Below are 20,232 nucleotides of genomic sequence, written 5' to 3'. Positions count from 1 at the left end.
GGCAGAAAACTGCTGCTAAAGCAGCGATAATGGGCTTGATAATATGCTGCAGGGAATTCCAATAGAAGCCCATGTTGACACCAGAACATGGGCTTCTATGGGAATTCTCAAGGGCATATTATCAAGCCCATTATCGCCGCTTTAGCAGCAGTTTTCTGCCGCTAAAGCGGCGATAATTGTAACGCCGTTTCTTGATAATATGCCCCCGGGTTTGCATGGAACTGCTTGTCACCACTGATAGGTCTTCTTAAAGGGGATCTACCCAAGCCTGTGATCTCATACACAGTATGCATCTACGCTCAGTGCCGCCTCGCAACAGATATTAGGCTCATTGTAGTCAAGGTGCAAACAGATTACCAGTGTTCACAGGGAGCTCCCTGGAGGGGCCTGTCATTCTGGATATGTTGGTCTCATAGCTGCTGGGGTGGAGGAGGTGGTGCCACTCCATCTGCTGAACTTTGCTCACTTAAAAAGTAGTGCCACAATTGCAGTAGTGTTTGTTTTGGATTTGAACCCCAGCCTCCCTTCTCATTGGTGCTTCAATGGTGAATAATTCTGAAACTATCTATTACCTGGCCCTTCAGATTTGTGATTAGAGGTTATTGGTTGAAAGTTTTTAGGTGCCCCAATCTTAGCAGACTAGGAAATTCGAGCCCAAGGAATTAAAGTGATCTGCTTAAACTAACACATTTTAGGCACGCCAAGGAAGTTGGGATCAGGGCGTTGTCAGACCCTACACAACATAGGGAGGAAAACCGCAGTCAGATTTAAGAGAGTGAACTGGTTTTGTATAAAATGGACTGATAGGCATGTGCAAGATTCACAGCTGTGAAGAAATAATGCTCTTCACACCTGTAGTTCAGATTTAAAAATGGTATTATCAGTAAAATATGTAATTTTTAGCTCAGGTACACGCCGAGACATTTTGATTTTACTAAATTTACACGTTTCATATACTTACAAGGGATTTTCAGCCAGACCTCTGCTCCATTGGCTTATTATTGATACTTTCACGTTTTCCATCAACCCACCACGGCATTCAGCAATGGGTCAGCCCACTTCAGCCATTTGCTGGCTTCACTATGAGTGATGACATTCTTACCTTTCACAAAGAGCAAATCCACACACAAAGTAGTTCCCTTAAGTGCCACAGACTACTAAGGCAATGTGTGCTATTTGATGATAACATTATTTTTTTGCATTAAGCCAGTGTTTTAATTTCATTTTTAGATTGGTCAGGACTTGGTAGGTTCCCCACCAAAGAAGTAAAGAATACAAGCAGTAGTCACCACAACAGTACTTTAGAGCACAACTAAACTACTCCTTAATTGAAAGGGCCAAGGAAAATACAAATAGCAAAAATTTGCTAGGTAGCTGCTGGTAGCATAATATAATATCATAAACAGAGGCATGATTTCCAACAAAACAGAAGAATATTCATCAATCCTTAATCAAGTGCCAGCAAAGCTCCTTTCAGAATCAAAGCACATAGTCAACCATATAATCGTGGTTTTCTTAAACACAACCTATTAGGAATTCTGGATTTGCATTTTGTACCCACTAATTTCATAGGACGTGATGGGTCTCTTGGAGTTTGAGAGACACTGGTTTTAGAAGACACATGGTTGTCACTTTTTGGAGGCAGGGACACATGGAAAACCCCAACAGGCTGGAGAATATTGGGCAGCATTCAGAGCTGGATGGCCTGAGGATCCACACCCAATGTAGACCTTAAGGCAACCATGAGAGAGCAGTACACACTTTTCATATGACCGCATTCAAGCCTAGCTGTTGGGAAAGAATAATGCTCTTGGGTATTATCGCAGGCCCTGATCTCCCAGAAGAGTTTTTGTTTGGAACTGCCTGCAAACCCCATGGCTTTGAAGAAACCATGTTTAGTGAATTGTTTGGCATAATCAGTGCTTGCAAAACAAACACAAAAGGGCCTAGTACCAAAGCAATTCTTAGCACCATAAGGTGGTGCTGCTGAATGCCAGGGTTGCAGAACACCGAGGCCACCTAGCCTTGATCCCACCTCATGCCTCTTTCTTCCACCACCCTGCACTTCCTGTCTCTTTATCTCACCCCTGTGGTTTGTTTTTTATCCGTGCTATATCCCTTTATAACCACTGTCCTGTCTTTCTCCCTTTTCTGCCTTTCTTTCTTTTACTATAAGTCAAGGTTTGATGACAAAAAATAAGCCCTGTTCCCCAAACAGTGAGTGCCCAAGCGACTACCTGTATTGTTCTACACACATTATGCGCTGAGCATATTCCTGGTAAGGGAACAGCTCCCTAAGCTGCCTAGAGTGTGTCAGACTTGCTCACCACACCCGCTTGCCCGGTGTAATATGGGACATTTCACTAAGCTCATTATAGACTCGCCAGTGAGCCTAGCCTGGGCGTAGCTTCAGGGGGCTGTTTGGGGTGTTACACCCCCAGGGTCGGCTCCCAAGTTGGAATGGAGGAGCGCCACCCCACTTAAAAGCCTCAGAGATGAAAAAATAAAATTGTAATTTATTACCATTTTATTTTTCATGCCCAGTCCCAACCAGACGGTTAGGAAGGGGGCAGGACTGCTGCTGAGTGACAGCAGCAGGGAGGAGGGTTGGCTGGCTGTGCACTGTTCAGAGTCTGCATGTCTTTTTGGCCGGCCATCTTGCCACGGCCAGCCACACATGTGCACTTTAAACCTCTCTAACACAGCTGGGTTTGAGCAAGCCAAAGCCTCCAGAGCACTGTACTGCGCCGAGTGAGGCAGCCCCCACCAATCCTAGCCCTTCTGTCATGCTGGTGACAGCAGCACCAGGATTGGCCAAGGGAGTTGATGTATCCAGTTCCAGGGAAAAAGGAGGTCCGGACCGGAGGACGTCGTGTTAGTGTAAGGTAAGTGTTTTTTTAATTTTCTATAAATTATTTGCGCAAGCCTTTTGCTTTATATATTTTTTGAGCACCGGCCAGCACCCTCCCGTAGATGCCAGCCATCACTGTACACCCACCTAAAAAATGTATTCTGTAGTAAATTGATGGGTACAGGTGCTTTTAGTTGGGTATGGTGAGGTGTCTGTTGGATTTCACCCTGGATTGTTACATACCCACACTGACAAAAACACACACTCTCGTCTCTGCCTTAAAACTTGGTTAGTTTGAAAACTATTGTGTTTTAAGTAACCCTGACAATCCGCACTCCTCTCTCTTTGCACTTGCTCTTAAGCCCCCCTCCTGTCCTGCTTCTCATAATGTATTTTAACAAGATATGCCAGTGTGATTGTTGAGAAATCTGAAGCTTACACCCCCCCAATCTTACTGACCAAGCTACGCCCCTTGAGCCTAGTGCATTCATTACTTGAGTGGGCAGAGTGAGACATGACTACCGCTTTGTTCGCCTGCTTACCTCTAAGTACCTAGCTGTGATGTCATTAGCTCAGGAAGGGGATCCTCTTAGGCCCGTAAGTATGTTACACGAGCAGGATAACAGATGTGTGCATACAGCTCTTGTCCTAATCCTAACTAAGCTTTGAAGTCACCAACACACCCTGTCCAGTTCATTTCCTGGTTCAGTTGCTGGCCAGCTCTGTCCTCTCCTGTCTGAGTACTCTGCTAGTAGGGAGGTTAATTTCCAGTGATGTTGGTGGCCTGGTTCTGTGACCATGGGCTACTACAATGGAGGAACAGAAGGGGGCAGGGAGGACAACAGGAGAAAGGAGGAAACATGAAATTGTGTTATGTCCAGGTGACTGAGTCCTAAATAAATATTAAAATGGTTTTTTGGTGGGGACATTTTGAAGACCCACATATGGCATCAATGCTTAATTTGTGCCACTGCTTGCAAGTGGTGGGTAACGGAACTTATTTTTTGGGGGCGAGGACTTATTTTTCATCATATACTTTGACCCAGTGCAAAGCGGAGAAAGAAAGAAAAGGGAGATAGGAGGAGAAAAGGAAAGATGGGAAACTAGTAACAAATGAAGAAGGCAGGGGTGAAAAATAATGTGCAAGAGAGAGACAGGAAGTATAGGGTTGGGAAGAAAGAGGCAAGAGGTGGAGTCAAGACTAAGCGGGCCTGGTATGTGTCAACACCGGGAGTTGGTGGCACCAGCCAGTGGCGGCTGCCATAAACAGAGGGTGGCGGGGCGGGTGGAGGGAACACAGGAGGGCTTGTGCGAGTGGGGGTTAGAAATACTTTTTTTTTTTAAAGAACTTACCTTTAGCCGCCCCCGCCTCCAGCATCACATTGCGCCATCTCTCCTCTTCCTGCCTGGTCCCCGCAGCACCTGGGATAGACTCCCCTCTAATCCCTGTGCCGTAGAGCAGCACGAGGATTGGCCTGAGCGGGCTAGAAAGATGCTCTGCTCAGGCCAGGGAGTCTGTGGGGTTTCTCCAGCCCATCTGCTCAATGCAGCTGGGCTGGAAAAAACCTAAGTGCGCATGTGTGTTTTGGTTGGCCTTAGACAGTCGACCAAACACACAGGAGCACTTAGGGTGTAGAGTGTACGTAGCACTCCTCCTCCACCCTCCCATTCCTTGGCCACGCCCCTCCATACAGCGCTGGCTCGGAGCCGGCAAATGCAAAATAAAATGATGCAAGAACATCGTTTTATTTTTCATTTGCTGCCTCTGAAGCCAGGCAGTGGGGCAACACTCATTCGCCATTGCAGAGGAGCCGCCACTGGCACCAGCAGCAGCTCCATAGGAAAAACCTAGACCACTGCACTTAAGCACTGTAGGCTGAGGAGTAAATGGGTGGCAGATAAAGGATTCAAGAGTGAAGGGCACTTTCGGAGGGACAAGGTGAGAAAAATGTTGAGGAACAGCAACAATTCTGATGAAAGAGAAAGGGGTTTACTTCCAAAAGGAACACTGTCGCTTGTGCACATGGTGAGAGTGGTCCCTTGTCCTCCTCCTCCTCCTGTCCTTTCCTTCGATTCCTTTGTCCCCTACACCTCTCTGCCATGTCTGGTAAGAGACTGCCCTCCCAAATCTCCCTCCACACACCGATGAGTGCACACATGCCCACACTCAAAGGCTAGAGGAAATCTGAAGTATTTGGAAGACCCCCCCCCCCCCCGACAGAATTTCAGGGTGAAGATGGCAGATTGCTGAGATGGTCACTCCAGGACCAGGAGCCCTGGGGTCCATTCCGCGATGCAGGCCTTGTGCCTACGTCCAGGCCTGATGGGGTGGGAGACTCATGTTTTGAAAACAAAATGATTTTTTCCTAAATTCTCCTTATCTATTCCCAAATGTTGACAAGTACGGAGGTAGGTTTCTTCTGTGTTCATATTTTTGGGCTACTGGAGGCATTTCTATGTGACACCCAATGGACCTTTGATATATGTTATGTGATTGGATTACTAGAAGGAACTTTACATTTGAAGAGGAATTAAGAAAACCTTCTAAACGGGCACAGTTCTGTGTATTGACCTATGCAGTAAAACATGCATGCATCTTATGTAAATCTTGGGGGTCCCGATGTGCAGTGGTAATGGTGCATGTGGCCACGCTTGCATCGGTCAACCAACATGTGATGCCAGCACGCTGACACAATGCAACAGCCATGGTGCTCGCTGGCGTTTGTCCAGTCCTTGCCTCAATCTCCGACCACACAAGGTACCCTTCATCCCCAGGCCGTGCAAGAGGGAGGGGAAGGGCATTTGTGAGGGTGGATAACCACCCCTTTACAGTATGACCGTTAAAATTATACAGGGCCACTGGAATTATGTGGCAGAGGATGACCAAATTATGTGGCAGCGTTGAGAAAATTATGCAGCAAGAAAATGCTAATTATGCGGTGTCATGCAGCATATTTTGTGATAGTATTACTTCATTACTTTGTCCTTTCTACACATTGAAATACTGTCTGGGTAAAGGTTTCACCTCATTATCACCCACTTAACACCCAAATACAGCAAAAAGGCAACTGACAGGTGGCCAGTCAACCTTTGTGACAGGCCTTTCACTGGGCGGCAATACGTGCCACTGCGTTTTTAGTAAGTTTTAATCTGTTTGAGCTAGAATTTTTGTTGTTGTTGTTAAAATCTCTTCAAATTATCCAGCAGGTGACAAATTATGTGGCAAAAGCACTATTATGTGGAAAACGCTGTGGCCACAACATTGCATAATGTCAGTTTACCTGTATATACATTATGTGTGTCTTAGTAGGAGCATTTTCCATTTAATAACACATTAAGAAAGCCTCAAAAATGAATGTTAGGCAGCAATTTGTATTTTCGTCTATGCTGCACTAGGTTTTATTTGTATTAACGTTGGACCCCTGCACACTTTGATTAATAAAACTGCATGGGCTTAGCACCTACTACTGAGATCCCATGTGATCTGCAGGTCTCGTGTTCAAATTCTAGCATGGTGAATTCAGCTGCAGTCAATGTAAAGAGTACTTTACAAAAATGAGTAATAATGGAACAATTACAATGCTAATAGTCATTTTGCAGCCTTGGGATTTACTTGCATCGCGTAAAACCACTTTGACATTTGCTAGCAGGATGTCACATTTTCCATTATTTTGGATCACCAGCCGATTCTGTCTCTCGGATCGTCCCGAAAGAAAGAATAAGCATCGAAGGTGTATTAGAACATTGGAAGGTTGAGCACTCTATTGAAGACAATGGGGTGCTCTGGGCTTCTAATTGCTGGAGAAGCCCGGAGCTCCAACATTCAAATGTTTGTTCACAGTTGGTGCTGTGAACAAAGGCCTCATGGAGCCCGAGGGGATTTCAACCCCATCGGTCTCCGTGAGGCCTTTGTTTTAAAATTAAAACATTCTGCCCTCTAGGGTTGGGATGTTCTAATAGCCTAAGAGCCCGACATAGCAGGCTCTACCGGCCAGTAAAGGCCCGCTCCCTTGTTACAGGCCCTCAACCTTCAGCTCGGGCCTTTTAGTTATTTATTTATTTTATTTATTTACAAAGCAACTGAATCACCCCCGAAGGGGTATCTCCACGCTGTGGAGGTGCTGCGGTAGGCCATGAGGAGGGACATGTTAAAATAGTGCAGTTTTAAGAAGCCTTCTGAATTGGAGGTGATCAGAACATTGCCGCAGATGGATAGGAAGCTGGTTTCAGAAGAGAGGGGCAAGGTGAAAGAAAGCTTGCCCACCCAGTTGCGATTTCTTGAACCGTGGTACGAGAAGCAGAGAATTGGTTACCGAGCGGAGTGACCTAGAAGGTATGTAGTGGTTGATTTTTTTGCAAGATAGCTGGGGCTTTTGCCGTTCAAGGCCTTGTGCACGATACAACAGATTTTGAATTTGATTCGTTTGTGTACCGGGAGCCAGTGAAGTTGTTGTAGGAGGGGAAGGGAGGCAGTTCTAGAGGGGGCGTTCGTGACGAGGCGTGCCGCAGTGTTTTGGACCACCTGTAGTCTGCTTAACGAGGCCTCATTAGCAGAGACCAGAAGATCATTGCAGTAGTCCAGGCGACTTAGTACCAATGCCTGGATGAGAGTTTTCCGTGTGAACATCGGGAGGAAGGGGAAGACTAGTAAGCCAAGTACATGAAAGCAGGAGCCAGCGGTGGTTGCAGTGTGCTCTTTCATGGTCAGATCCTGGTCTAGGCATATGCTGAGGTTCTTGACTACAGTCTTAGGGTCCGGAGGGTCACCTAGATCCGACAGCCACCAATCTGGTGATCACAGCATTGGTGCATCTACAAACAACATAATCTCGGTCTTCCCTGCGTTTAGCTGGAGGAAATTATTCCTCATCCAGCTAGCTATGGCTATTATACCTTCCGAGAAGGAAGACTGGGCATTAGGGATGGATTTATTAAATGTTAATAAAAGCGGCGTGTCATCAGCGTATGAAATTGGTATGAAGCCTAGTGTTCTGAGTAAGTCCGCTAGGGGGGCCACATAAATGTTGAATAAAGTGGGACTGAGACAGGAGCCCTGAGGTACTCCCTTAGTCAGTTCCATAATCTTTGATCGAAAGGAGCCTAGGTTGATTGTCTGAGTACGGAGGGAGAGAAAATGCTGGAGTGGGCCTTTAATGGCCGGTAGAGCCTGCTACGTCGGGCTCTAAGGCTATAGTGTTAAACTGGTTCACTTCCTATTTGTTGAGCCAAATTCAAGTGGATAAAATTGGTAATTTTGTATCTAGCAATGTCAATCTGCAACAAGGGATTCCTCAAGGCTCCATTCTATCTTTGATTCTACCAGCCTATATTTGCTACCACTTGGGGCTATCCTCAGAAGCCAGGAATTCTTTATCATCATCATGCGGACAACACCCAGATCTATTATAAGATTTTGTCTCTGAATGACATTGCTTTGCTCTCTAGCACCTTGGAAAACTTTGGAAGATGGATGTCCAATAATTGCAGAAAACTCAAGTCCTCAAAAACTGAGTATCTATAAATCTCCCAATAAAAAAATCCAACCTACCTGTTCAATTATAGATTGCCTCCTGCACTCTACTTCATTGTAAATTGGTTATGGCGCATAGCGCCAAAACCCTGGGTGTCAAACCTCAACAACTGCAAAGACAAATCTTTACTAAGAGAGTACATTACCAACTTAGGCTACTTTGTGGTATCAGACTGTTTATTCCTGATAAAAACCTACAGTCTTTAGTTCAGGCACCGGCTGTTTCCAGACTGAATTGCTGGAATTTGCTTCTCACTGGCCTGCCAAGAGTTAACAGTCTCCTATTAGAGCTGTGCTACATGCAGCTTCTCACTTTACTTCCGGATGCAAGCAATTTGACGACTTTACTCCTGTCCTTAAAACAGTGTAGTGACTTCACATGAAAGCAAGAGTGCAATTTGTGACCACTTGTACCAATCGCAAGGCCCCACACATGTCCGGTGCTTCCTGTTAGGCTGGGAAAACTGAAAATATCTTGACAGTCAATTGGGTTTGATAGATGTAGAATCCCCTCTCCTTGGCCTCCTACATTCAAAGAAGAACATTGTATGAGTAATTCTTCTCTAGCAATGCCACAAGACTTTGGAATTCATTTCCACCTGCATTTCGTGCAGCCCACTGTCTTGCAACTTTTTAAAAAACTCTCCTTTTCAAGAGACACTTGCTTTGAGACTAAGAACATTATCTACTCTCCTAACATAAAAACCCTTTTCTGTAATCAACAGATGGGCTACATTTGATTCCTCCCCAACGTGCTGTCTCTACCTTCTGAATATTTACACCCTTCCTTGTATTATTTCAGAGTACCTTTCCTTTTTTCATCTTTTGACTCTTTCCAATCCTTCCATTGCCCTACTATTCTTCTATATTTACCTTTTTCCCAACATTCTTCTTCATTTTGTTGGGAACCCATTAGGCCCCAGTTCAATGATTGTGGATTGGTTACACCCTGAATTGGACCTGTTTGGTTGGTTTTGTTTACAATTATATGTAGTCTATTTGTGTTCATTTGACTGACACTGTAGTTTTAGGTCTGACGACAAAGAGCTGTAGCTGTCTTGCAAAGCTAATGCAGATACAAGAAACTTACAAGGACTCTGCTGCTCGGTGAAGTGCACTGAACATTTTATTGGTCCACCGCATCATTGCACAATGATTGGTAAATGACTGAGCATTGAACAATTTTTGCATCCAACAAACAAACATGTTGCAGTCAAACACAGGGGCATATTTACAAGCCCCTATCGTCACCACACGTCACTTTTCACGACGATGTGGTGGCGAAAGGGGCTTCTCCTTATTCACCATGCGGAGTTAAGGCACTAAATGTGGCTTAAAATGCTGCCTTGTAAATAAGGCACCCATTTACGCTATACTTAGAGTGAAAGGGGAGGGCAATAGGTGTTGTGGTGGGCGTTCCACCGCAACACCCATTGATTTTGATGTTGCCCCATATTTACAAGAGTGGCGTAAACATGGGGTAGCGCCAAAATTAAAACCAGGGGAAACCTGGTCTTACCCTGGCACAACGAGGAGAAATTTTTTATTTCTCCTCGTTTTTGCGGTTTCAAGATGTGCTGCGTTGTACAGCACACATGGAAACAGCAAAATGCCATTGATTGTTTATCTGCAGGAAGGTGTCCCTTCCTGCACATAAACAGTAATTGAAAAATTGAAAAAAATTGCGTTTTGTGACTTCTATGCGTGCTGTATTAAGCGGCACACATAGAAGTTACAAAATGCCATTTAAAGATTGTTTATGTGCAGAAAGGGACACCTTCCTGCACATAAATAATCTTCCCCTGCAACGCAGACATCCTTGCACTATGGACCAAGGGTGCCTGCATTGGTGCTAAGCATCTAAATTTAGCGCCAGCGCAGGGGGAAGCATAGGACTGCACCATATTGTTGTAAATATGGTTCAGCTGTGCATTTCAGTAGTGGTGGAACGCAGCGTTAAGCCAAGGAGGCTAACACCGCGCTCTGCCACTTCTATTGTAAATATGCCCGACAGTCTCTCATACCAATTTGGCGGCCATTTTGGATTTAGCATATATTCCTGAACCCAACATGGCCAGCCCACTGGACAGGGATCACTGCATTTCCCCAGTGCCTCACTTCTATCACCCACCCCCACTACACACAACCTTCACCATCACTTTCTTCAAATGTACTGCATAACTTACCTGCACAATCTCACTGCACCCGCACCACCACATTGTATTGTGTCATCATAGCGTCACACTGCCACTCATTGCACTATTACATCCAGCTTGCATCCACGCACCATACCTACATTGCCACTCGCCAGCACTGCACTATCACCTTTCAGCACCATATTACCACATCCCAACATCACATTGCTTACCCAAAAATCACCCTCCAGAACTGAACTACTAACACCAAGTACCACACTACACATGAAAACACTACAACCCCAGCCCCATGCAATTAGCTCAGCACTATACTATCCTGTCTGGAATGGCACGCTGATCTCCAGGACCACCCTACTGCTTGCACCATTAGGCCAGCTCCGCCCCTTGCCACCCACAAAACAGCACTAGCAAGCCAAGCCACTGCACTACCAAGCCATTGCTGTCCACCACAGTATTACCACTCTTAGCCACCACATTACAACTGGTGTAAAGACACAGCATGTTACAGCACTGTTACCCCAGCACAACCGAATAGTCCCCTCTAGTACCTCGCTGCCATGTCTGTACTACACTGCCACTCCAATTCTAGTGCCATTCTGGATAATAGCAATAGACTTCCACTCCATAGGAACTCACAACATTCCCAACCACTGCACTACCGCGCCATGGCTACTGCACTCGCCTCAGCAGCGGCCCCAGAAACTCACAGCAGCACACTACGACATGGCACGGCTCTGCCATCTCCACCACTGCACTTCTACCCAATATACAGGATTGCCATCTTTGTGAACCACATTACAACACACTGACACCATAGCACCACAAGCCAGCACTGTTCTACTGCTTGCTAGCAATATATTAACCCCCCTAAACATCGCACTATATCCCAGACATTGCATGACTACTTTGAGCATTGCATTAAAATCCCAACATGATTGCACTACCATCTCTCATTAACACATCACTATCACCACCACTGCACTATCATCCCATCCCACCCCATCCCATCCCGCCCATCCCATCGCATCCCCATCCCATTCCATCGCACCCCATCCCACCACTCCACAGCAGCACAGTATGACCTCCCATCATCACAGCACCACCCCCCACCACAGCACTACCAGTCGATGGCACATTAATGCCACATACACTGCCATACCACCATCCCTGCAGAGTGATACTGCCACCCACATACCACTGCACTGCAACCCTCAGTGCTACTCTAATAATGTCAGTGCTGCAATGTTAGACCCACCACCACTATTCCTGCACTACACCTCACTAACACCTGACACCGCTGCACTACTATCATACTACCACCCCACCACTAAAGTACGTCTCAAAGCTGGCACTGGCGAGGCCACAACTCAAGCACAGGAGATAGTGAATGTCTACCAGGAGTTGATTGTCAGCCACCCAGAACACCATTTGTGTTTCCAGCAGCATCGTCAAGGGTGTTCTTAAATCCCAAAATCTACACTATCATGACAGTATCTCAGGTCTCTCATCTTACTCTCCTATCATTCGGCCTTCACTTCAATCTGCATTCTTCACTTTCAACCCAAGGACAAAGGAGGAGTTACCGTTCTTGGTCCACGTTTCTAAACACAAAATCCAGCCATGTCCAGAAGCAAGTCTGAAGCAACTCCATCTGTCAATTGAACAGAAGTGACAACCACGCAGTGGAGGCTGATAGGGAACGGTGGCGGGGAGGAGGGGGTTTAGAAAAAAAAGACTTCTCTTGTCGTCGCTGGTCACCAGCCACGGCCTCTCCTCCGACACAGGAACAGGAAGCACCCAGGTTCCCCTAGCCAATCACGACGCTGCCTTAGCGCAGCGTCGGGATTGGTCTGAGCGCCGAGGTTCGGTGCTCAGACGAGGACTGGGCGGGTGTGCATGTTGTCCACCAAGGCTGTACAATACCGCCTGTGGAGAGCATGCAAAGTGCGCATGGCACTTTGGTGGGCCCAAGACGGCCAGCCAAACCGTCATGCACACCTAAGGTGTAGCAGCAACTACTCCTCCACCCTCTCCCAGGCTGTGAAAAGCCCAGCCCCACCCCAACCTGGCTGGCTCCTTACAGAAGAAGAAAATGATAACGTAACATTATTAACTCGCGTTTTCATTTTATTTTTTACACTTACTGGGGCGACGCTCCTCTGCCTTAGCGAAGGAGCCACCCCTGCATCCATGATTGATACCTCCCTCTTGAAAGGAGTTGTCCAAAGATCTCTGATCCAATGGCTGACCCGAGGATGCTAGCCAACTACCGTCCAATCGCGATCCTCTTCTCTCACAGCAAGACCCTTGGAAAATAAGGTCACAAGACAACTCGAATGATACAAATCCTTCAAATCATCAATCTGGATATACACAGACGCAGGCAGAACTATTGAATCCTTTGGAAGAAAATAAAAACACAGCACACTAGACAGTGGACAGTGACTAGTCAGCCGTATTCAGGCTAAAGGTGGGCTTCTAGGCCTATAGTAAGTTCAATAACGCCCTAACTCTCATCCTGCCTTGTTGCAGGCTTTACATTTGCACCTCAGCACTTTATACATAGTGGTCACCCCGCCTTGTTTAGGTTGAGGGTGGGTTGCTAGAGGCCCAGTAAAGAATAACAATGGTCCAATACCTATCTTGTCTGGTTGAGGTCCTGGTTATACACAGGTTAGGTAGCATGCACCCAAGCACTTTAAGCCTAGAGATCCCCATGGGTCAGTAACAAGGTCAGCCCCGTTCATAGTGACATCATAAACCAATTTGGGACATAACACCCTGTGGATCTAGGTAAACAACCTCCTTAGTGACAGGGACCTGGTCGCATGCGGGTGTTGTGCTATCCAATTGTCCACTCTGCGTTTTGGCCTTCAGCATGGTGCCCCGGCACCAACGAGACTGGCCATTTCAACAACATGTACTTTACCCTTTGGTTGGGGCTAATGCAACTGGCATCCTGTAGCAATATAAGTTATGGTGGGGAAACATGTAGCGCACTAGGCTTCCGGGTTTCACGCAGGCGATGTCTATCCTTTTTATATTACCCTTTTTTTAATAATCACTTGAAGGCTTGCCAAATGTATGCTCTGCAACGTTTATGGTTTTTATCAACTAATAGACTATTATTTATCCAGCTCCCCTATCCTCAACATTCCCGCAACTCTATGTTGTGGCCATGGGCCACAACATATTATTGAGAAGGCTCTGTAATTGTCTGCATTCTCTGGGACTGGTCTAGCATGGATCAGATCATTCCACTCACACTGTAGCCAATAACTTCTTATCAGAGAATCTGAATCTTCCTAATGTAGAGGCGCATCATGTATACATGGGCAGCCATGGGTAGCAGCTGTAACCTGCGGCTTGATCTTTGACACCTCTGGCCCAGCCATACTCCTGTTCTCAGGGGTCAGCAATGACTTTCAGTGGTTAAGGGAAGGATACAGGGAGAACTCAGTGATACTCTCGGGGTCAAAGGGCACATAATGCCACTTCGATTATCGCAGACCTTTTTGTGACTCAAGGTACATGCATGCACAATGTCATGCAGGGGTGTACGATGGTACAACGCAGGTAAAGACATCGTATGCCTTTACCACGCATTTTTTACCACACATTTTTTTACCACGAACATGCTTTTACAACGCATGCCATTACCACATAAAGGCATGCAAGTGGTAAAAATATACGTGCTACAAAATGCGTGGGAAAGGCACAACGAGGTAAAATCCTTGTTTTAAAGGCTGTTTCCCGTCATGCAGAGTTCCTCAGCGGCCTCAATATGTGCATCTGCCCTTTAACGCAGCTCCTACTACAATATCAGATGAACCCCCAGAAGTACGCTGATGACACCCAAATCCACTTCGAGCTGAAAAATTGGCCTGTGAACCAGGTCAGCATTACAACACCACTGAACCTTGTGCTCCTTTCGATAAACAAGAGGTTCCTTTGCATGATTGAAGACAAGACTGAGATCGCGGCACTGAAAGGATCAGAATCTGACTTATTCCTCTTAAAATGGCTTCCCTACTTAGCCGCAACTCCACTCGCCAAGATGAAGGGTGGGGAATGTGGAAGTTTCATTCAATGTGGACTTCTCTGACCAAGAGTGTGAATGTGCAGCTTTTTGCTGCTTGGAAAATCCTTCCACTCCTCCAAACTAGCCCAGGCAATCATAAAAGACAAATTAAACTTCGAACCTGTTTTGGTCCAGCGCGACAATGACAGCAGAGGAAAATCTTTTCAGAGTTTGTAGATAGAAAATGTGTGATATTTATAGAGATGTGGCCAGTTGGGAGACCATTATATTACTAAGTGCCCCCGCCGTTCATTTGCAAATAAACAGGATGCAAAGACCAATCTTTCCTCTTTGATTGATGAGAGAACTTAAGATAGGAGCTGCAGATCATCTGCATAATTTTAAAAAGTTTGATCTCACAACCGTGGATAAAATCCTTAGTTAGCAACAGATAACTGTTTATAAAACGTGGTGGCAGCTCTGAGCCCTCAGGGAAGCGTGCGGATCATCATGTGTGGTCATTGGAACAAGGGCATCAACACAATTCATAAGTTACCCGATAAGAAAGAGCTTATCCAATCTCACGTTCCACCTCTAGTTCCAATTCTCTGGTCAGCCCTGGAGGACTGATGGTCAGGAAGGTTGCCGAGGGATCACGTGAACCAGCACTGACTGCTGACGTCTCATTCCAGGAGTAGGTCATTCGGAAGTTCCACAATACTGATTCACTTCCACAAACAGGACACAAGCCTGCCCGAACTCACTCAAGCGGATTTTAATCTTTCATGAACTGTTGAGTTAATTCATAATTGACCATTTCATCAGTTTAGTGGAATATGACAGATTAGAGATCGACTAATAGTTTGTGAAATCTGCTGGGTAAGATATGATTTTAACAAGAGCGGTGCCAGCATTGCTTAAGTGACATTGGTACACTTTCTTAGGACAAGGAAAGAATAGTTTAAATTAGAGTGTGCACTCTAGTAGCTAAAAAACAATAAGTTGAATATGATTTACTTTCTGCATGAGCAATTGTTGGTTTTATTAAAATGAATTATTTTATTTTTAGTACCCGTCCCATTTGAAATAACATAGAGCATTCCAGAACAATTGTCTATTAATGAATGTATCCCATTAGATGTACTGGCAGTACAATTTTGTATATGACAGATCATTTCCTACCTAGATAATAAAATCATTGGTTTCAGTTATAATTTTTAGTAATATGTTTTGTCTCTAATTGAACTATGCCATGATTAAACCATGTGTTTTAAGTGCTTGTTAACATCTTTTCCTAATATGATTTGTGCAATCTGGCTGCAAATCCACTTATTCTTCAGTAAAGCGGACACATGTTTTGCTCTACTGGACTGGGTTCCTAAGAGTATTCGAGTCGTGCGAAGCGTAAATACGTTTTTATAACAGAAATTGAAACAAAAGTTTTATATCTGGTTAGGAATGAAGTGAGATAGCCTTGATTATATCGAAGATCACATATTGGATGATTGCATTTATTGATAACCATTTGTACTAGATTGCTCTAGAAAATGAAATGTGTTTCATTAGAATTGGTACCGCAATATAAAATATTGAATGTTAACACAAGCACCATTGCTCATGGATAAACTATTTTACTTTGCACTGTGCTCTAACTTTTGATTACATCAGAGATATCTGACTTACTCGTATTACTTTTATGGAAGGGAGGCCAAGTTCATCGGAGTAGTGCGTAGTGAGTATTTCGGTTCCTTTAATTCTGCAAGATTATTCTGCCCAGCCTGACTTTGCAAAGTTAACCCAGTCAACAAGGATTGAACATTGCTATTTGCTAAGAGTTCGCTTATAAAATGCAAGAAACAACTGATAAATGTATATTCTCTTTTTTGATATGCCAGTGAAAGAGCCGGACGTATAAAGGTAGGCGTGTACAGATATCGAGTGAGGAACCCAAGATTTTGCTTGCGGTGATCAATTCATTAGCGTAGCAAGGATGCCATGGGCCCTGGTGCAGGCATGGAAAATAGCCCCTTTGAATGTTGTTCGTGTTGTTATATACAGGAAAATCTTTCCCAAACTTGCCACATCAGTAAACAAAACATAAGGCTAAGCGGGCGATATCTGCAAGTAAACTCGCTTTGTAGCCCAGGTACCATTCAACACTTAGAGAATTTTTATGATGAAGATATTGCGTACGGTCCAGTTGTTAAAAGTATATTCCACTCCTCAGTGTAAGTCATCTAAGTGTAAAGTAGTTTGCGGATACAGTTGCCCTCATTTTTGGCCACCTGTGAATTTATCATTGGAATCTGGGTCTTTTGCCAAGGCGTTTAAAAACACATTCCTGGCACCAATTCTCAACAAATCATCACTGATTAAAACCTGGAGTTAGCCCTGCACAGACTGGGAATCATTACCTTTCATTCACTGATTCAGAATAAATGTTGTGAAGTATTCCACTTGAAACCAGGCTTCTTCAAAGGAAGGTTTCCCCACCACACAATAGATAACACAGTGAGTTTACTTTGATGATATCTCCCTCTTAGCCTTATGTTTTGTTTACTACTGTGGCAAGTTTGGGAAAGTGTTTAAAGACTATGGTGTAATAAAAAAACAAATTCCACTCTCCATTTGGAAAAAATATTTGTGTGCATTTAAAAATAATTCTGCTTCTTCTTTCTGCTTCTTGATTCTTCTTCTTTTTTAAATACATGTGAGCAATTTTGTAAAGAGCACTGTATCATATTTTCCAATATGCAAATTTTTTAAAAAATGTATGGTGCACTTTTAAATAATTATAGGCTTGTTAAAAAAAAAATCCCTGAACATTTTTAAACTATCCTGCACACTTTCCAAAATGGTTTCTGAACACTCTATCCAACATTTAAACTGCACTAGCCAAAAGAAATAGAATTATGGTTTGAATATTATGAATTTACGTAAGGAATTGAAACAAATGTGATTTAGTTGCTCAAGATTCAATTATTTTGCAGGCGCCGGCATAATCAGGGCGTTTTGTTTGTGGAACAAGGAGATGCTGTGCTTCTCAGCCCAGGAAACTGTGCCAAAGGCAAACTTTGAAACAGTGAGCAGCAGCACAGATTTTCAAGTAAATAATGTATTGTGTGTGTCTGTGACTTTAGGTCTGGCTTGATAACGCAGCTGTCTGCATGGTCTATTGTTACAATTGCTTAAAATATACGTCGAGTGGGCTTTGGCTCTACCTTTAGGGTTATTTCTCTCTCATCTCATGGTAATTAATGGCTGTTTAGTGTATCATTCCACCACCTAAATCGTGCTTGTTTACAATGAATGAAAGACATTGTTTTACATCTCAAAAACACACAGAACGATTACACATGAAATCCTTTACCTCATAGATGCATTTCATACAGACATTGTTTTTTCCACTATAGCAGGCATTACTAAAATATGTTTAGTCAGGATTAAAAATCCAAGCCAAACCTAATAGTTTGCCGACGCTTTGTGTTGCTGTACCTGTGTCTGCGCTGTCCGTGGTTCTGAAATATCAGGTTCTTCCAGGTCGGGAAGTGAGTCATCATTACTGTCCGATTCATTACACGAACCTGAAAAATAGTCAGAATATGTATTTAATTCCTTACAATTTTCTTGTGTGGTCCTGTACCACGTGAGAGTGACACATCAACATGCAAAATAATACATAATTAAGTATAGGTTTAAGCAGATGGTATGCAATACATTTGAGTGTAGATAAACTTAGGGAGGATTCAATTGGTACAGGTTCATATATAATATCCAAGCAATTCCGAACTGGTTTTGTTTCCACAGGAAAATAGATTATGTTATGTTGTGGGCATTTGTATAGCGTTGAGTCTGTCATCAGTATGGCCTCATGGGGCTTTTGGCTGTCTGGGGAGCCTCAGCACCTGATTCCAGGATTTGCGTTGCAGACTGGCCTCCGAGTTGTCGAGTGATGTGGAGGGGTTGCGTAGCTTAGCCCAGGTACCATTCAACACTTAGAGAAGTTTTATGATGAAGATATTGCGTACGGTCCAGTTGTCATCTAAGTGTAAAGTAGTTTGCGGATACAGTTGCCCTCATTTTTGGCCACCTGTGAATTTATCATTGGAATCTGGGTCTTTTGCCAAGGCGTTTAAAAACACCTTCCTGGCACCAATTCTCAAGAAATCATCACTGATGCCAGTGTGGTTAGCAGCTTTAGCCCCACTAGGAGCTTCCACGGCCGTGCAATAATCTGGAATCTTGTGAGTGGAATAGCTACGGAGCTTTCTAGAAACTTTGAAACGTATGGGTAAGATGGAAACTGGATTTTGCCCTTGATGGCAATAATTGCGGTGTCAGCCAATGTTTCATCTGTGCCACACAAAGGTAATCTATCCCTGTTATTTTTCAGGATCTGTCTCCTCCCTTTCATACTGTGGGCTACTGATTTTCATTGAAGGCACGTCCCTTGCACAGAGAAGATTAGGAATGCTGCACATTTGAAGTACTCTTTTAGTCGGCCAGCACCCAGGCTCATTGACTGGCACTCTGCCAGCCTCACGACAACCTCTACCAAGGCACTGTACATTTATTATAGCTTCACAACATGTCCTGTTTGCTTAGAGCCCATGACTTATGTTGCATCTTTGGTGCCCAACACCAAGTTGCAAATTGTGTCTTGTGTCCTGCATGTAGGTCCCTCAAGTGCACATGGGTGTGGCCAGTGGATAGAGAAGTAGGTGCAGAGTGTGGCACAAGCTGTGCAGGTGTGTTGGTGGAGATGCTCCTGCAACAACTTCTCATTTGTTGAATGCAAAGAAAATTGCCTCAAACAGGATCTCGAGAAATTTTTCAACTCATCCAGAGCTGTGTGCAGTGGAGTTTCTCCAGTGCTTAAATTGAACCGGTGGTTTCCGGTGCTCTGCATCATTTAATTGTCAACACCTGCACTTGTGAGGGTCTGCCACAAGGTTGTGGTGTCTCGCTAATTTACAGATGACCACAACAGGTAATTATTAATTCAATGTACGGTAAAACATACTATTACCTGCCGTCCAAGCCTTTCCTATATCTTTGGAGGTCTGGAATAGTCCGAATCGTCACACTTGTAAGAGTGTGAGGGTTAGTCGTTGTGTTGTACTATCATTGGCAGCACTGGCAGGGGCAATGTATGGGGCAAGCTGCAGTGATCTGACGAGAGCCATGGCGCTTATTTTTTTTTTTTATACAAATTAAGCACCCAGTTACTTCATCCCCGAAAGCACCGAGGCTTCCGAAAAAATGTCCCTATGCAGACAGACGTATAAACAGTGCCTATCACCTCAACTGAATTAACTCTCAGCCCTTCAATTAACTCTTCGCGTTTCAAAGTCAGTTAGAGGCTGGGCGTGCTCTCATTAAACGGTCTGCAAAGCTGCAAAGTTTGTTTCTCGCTGATTGAGCGAAGTTCAATAAAAGACTGTACTGCTTCACCATGTGGCAAAGCTTTACTCTTTCCCCACATTTGTGCGAACATTGGAACTCTTGCAACATTTATGATGCAAAAGGTAAACTTACAGAGAAAACTGTGCAAACATTTGTCACTGCAAAAAACCCACAAAAAAAAGTAACTCGCTTTGGGGTAAAAATGATGTGTACGGGGCTAAAATGAATTTAAACTGTGAAAGTTTGCAAGCTTTGCAAATGGCAAAAA

General features: G+C 44.4%; 1 protein-coding gene across 1 annotated transcript in view; it reads right to left on the bottom strand.

Annotated features, from left to right (window-relative positions):
• Positions 1-20,232, bottom strand: part of LOC146796165 (uncharacterized) — a 202,136-nt gene that overhangs the window by 32,929 nt on the left and 148,975 nt on the right. Inside the window, exon 4 of the mRNA XM_085628568.1 lies at positions 18,054-18,142. Within this exon, the coding sequence (XP_085484694.1) occupies positions 18,054-18,142 (89 nt within the window). The remainder of the gene's footprint in view (positions 1-18,053; positions 18,143-20,232) is intronic.

This window comes from Triturus cristatus, chromosome 10 (genome assembly GCF_964204655.1).
Source record: "Triturus cristatus chromosome 10, aTriCri1.1, whole genome shotgun sequence".
In the NCBI taxonomy this organism is placed as follows: Eukaryota; Metazoa; Chordata; class Amphibia; order Caudata; family Salamandridae; genus Triturus; species Triturus cristatus.
This window is presented reverse-complemented; position numbering and strand designations above follow the sequence as displayed.